General features: G+C 42.4%; 1 protein-coding gene across 1 annotated transcript; it reads left to right on the top strand.

The window, feature by feature from the left end:
- Positions 1 to 928: 928 nt before the first annotated feature.
- Positions 929 to 1,495, top strand: LOC120069271. Its single transcript, XM_039020990.1, has one exon. The coding sequence runs from the start codon at positions 929 to 931 to the stop codon at positions 1,493 to 1,495; it is 567 nt and encodes a 188-aa protein (XP_038876918.1).
- Positions 1,496 to 1,895: the final 400 nt, after the last annotated feature.

Below are 1,895 nucleotides of genomic sequence, written 5' to 3'. Positions count from 1 at the left end.
TGCCGATGTGTCAACGGATACAATGAGCGCACTTTGTTCAAATGACCACAATGACCTCAGTCCTCCAGACAGTGGCTAACCAACAAAGAACTCTCTCTCAAGGATCAGCACAAGTTAATGCAATGACTCACGTGGCCGCAATGGATTGCACTCAATGAGGAGAGGGACATCCAGTAGAAGTCTGCCCATGGAATCAACAACCCGTATATGCTGTCTACGATGAATCATTTGGCAACATCCACAACCCTAGTTGGTTGGATCACCCAATTTTTGGTTTTGATGAGAATCACAATCAGGAGTGCCATAGTTTCTATCAATTTAGTTATCAAGGGGATCGAGGCAACCCTTCAGTCTTCACTTATCTGGAATGCAGCCTAAATAATCCTCAAGGTACACCACCCTGTGACCAACCATTCTTATATGATACCTCTTGCAGCACCTCATCTCTGGAGACATCGTTAAAAATATATATTGAAGAGATCGAGGCAACGAGAAAACCGCAAGCTGAATCCCTTAACGAATTAGAAGAACAAATAAATCAGCTTGCGAGGGAATTAAAGAAAAAAGTGATTGGTACGCGGCACGAAAACTCAGGAGTATCGGGGCTTAGAGGTAAAGAACAATGTCATGCAGTGACATTAAGGAGTGGTAGAACAACAGCCCCTATACCAAAAGTACCAGATGCGGCAACAACACCAGTAGATTCGACTGTTGATGATGACCAGTCAACTAATATTGGAAAAAGTACTAGTTCAAACGTAATTTCATCTACAAAAGATGAAGCTCCTCAAGATATGAATTCTAAATCAACGCAATCTCTAGCTAATGAAACACAGCAAGTACAGGACCTCACCAAACAGCCAAGTGAACAAGAAATACGGCGGATCCTCCACCTTTCCTGTCCAGAATAAAGAATAAAGATAATAGCATGCAATTTCAGAGGTTTCTGGACGTTCTCAGACAGCTACACATTAACATTCGCTTGATAGAAGCAATAGAGCAGATGCCGAGTTATGTAAAATTTCTCAAGGATATTCTGGCCAATAAAAGAAAGACCAGGGAAAATGAAACAGTTGCGTTAACATATGACTGCAGCGCTCTGTTTCAAAATAATCTCCCCACTAAAATGAAGGACCCTGGGAGTTTTACATTGCCCTGCACGATAGGAGCGAAGATGGTCGGGAATGCGCTGTGCGATTTAGGGGCAAGCATAAATCTGATGCCCTTGTCGATTTTTAAGAAGCTGGACATCGGCAAAGCAAGACCAACCACGATCACATTACAACAAACTGATAGATCGATAAAGCTTTCTAAGGGCAAGATAGAAGATGTTCTCGTGCAAGTGGACATGTTTATCTTTCTGGCAGACTTTGTCATATTGGATTACGAAGCTGATAGAAATATCCCTATCATCTCTAGTCGTCCATTTCTTGCAACAGGGCAAGCGCTGATCGATGTGCGAAAGGGAGAATTGACCATCAGGGTCGACGATTAGGAAGTAAAATTCGACGTATTCAATGCATTGAAGTACCCAGGTGATGTAGAGAACTGCCAATATATTGAGGAACTGCGGGAAGAACATTGGCACGAACCCCTAAAGGAGCTGGAGGAAGAGGATTTTAAAATCGGCGCAATGTCGGAGGAGGACTGTGCCGAAATTCATGTTGAATCAAATTTTAAACCACTCGAGTTATTTGAATGGACATCACAACACATTAAGCCATCTTTGGAAGAACCACCTGTGCTAGAGTTAAAGTCGTTGCTCGTGCACCTTAAGTATGCTTACTTAGGAAGTAACAACACGTTACCAGTTATCATTTCTTCATCACTGAGTAAGGAGAAAGAAGATGCGCTCATACAGATCCTAATAAATAACGCAAAGGCCTTAGGATGGA

Source organism: Benincasa hispida, unplaced genomic scaffold (genome assembly GCF_009727055.1).
Source record: "Benincasa hispida cultivar B227 unplaced genomic scaffold, ASM972705v1 Contig306, whole genome shotgun sequence".
NCBI lineage: Eukaryota > Viridiplantae > Streptophyta > Magnoliopsida > Cucurbitales > Cucurbitaceae > Benincasa > Benincasa hispida.
This window is presented reverse-complemented; position numbering and strand designations above follow the sequence as displayed.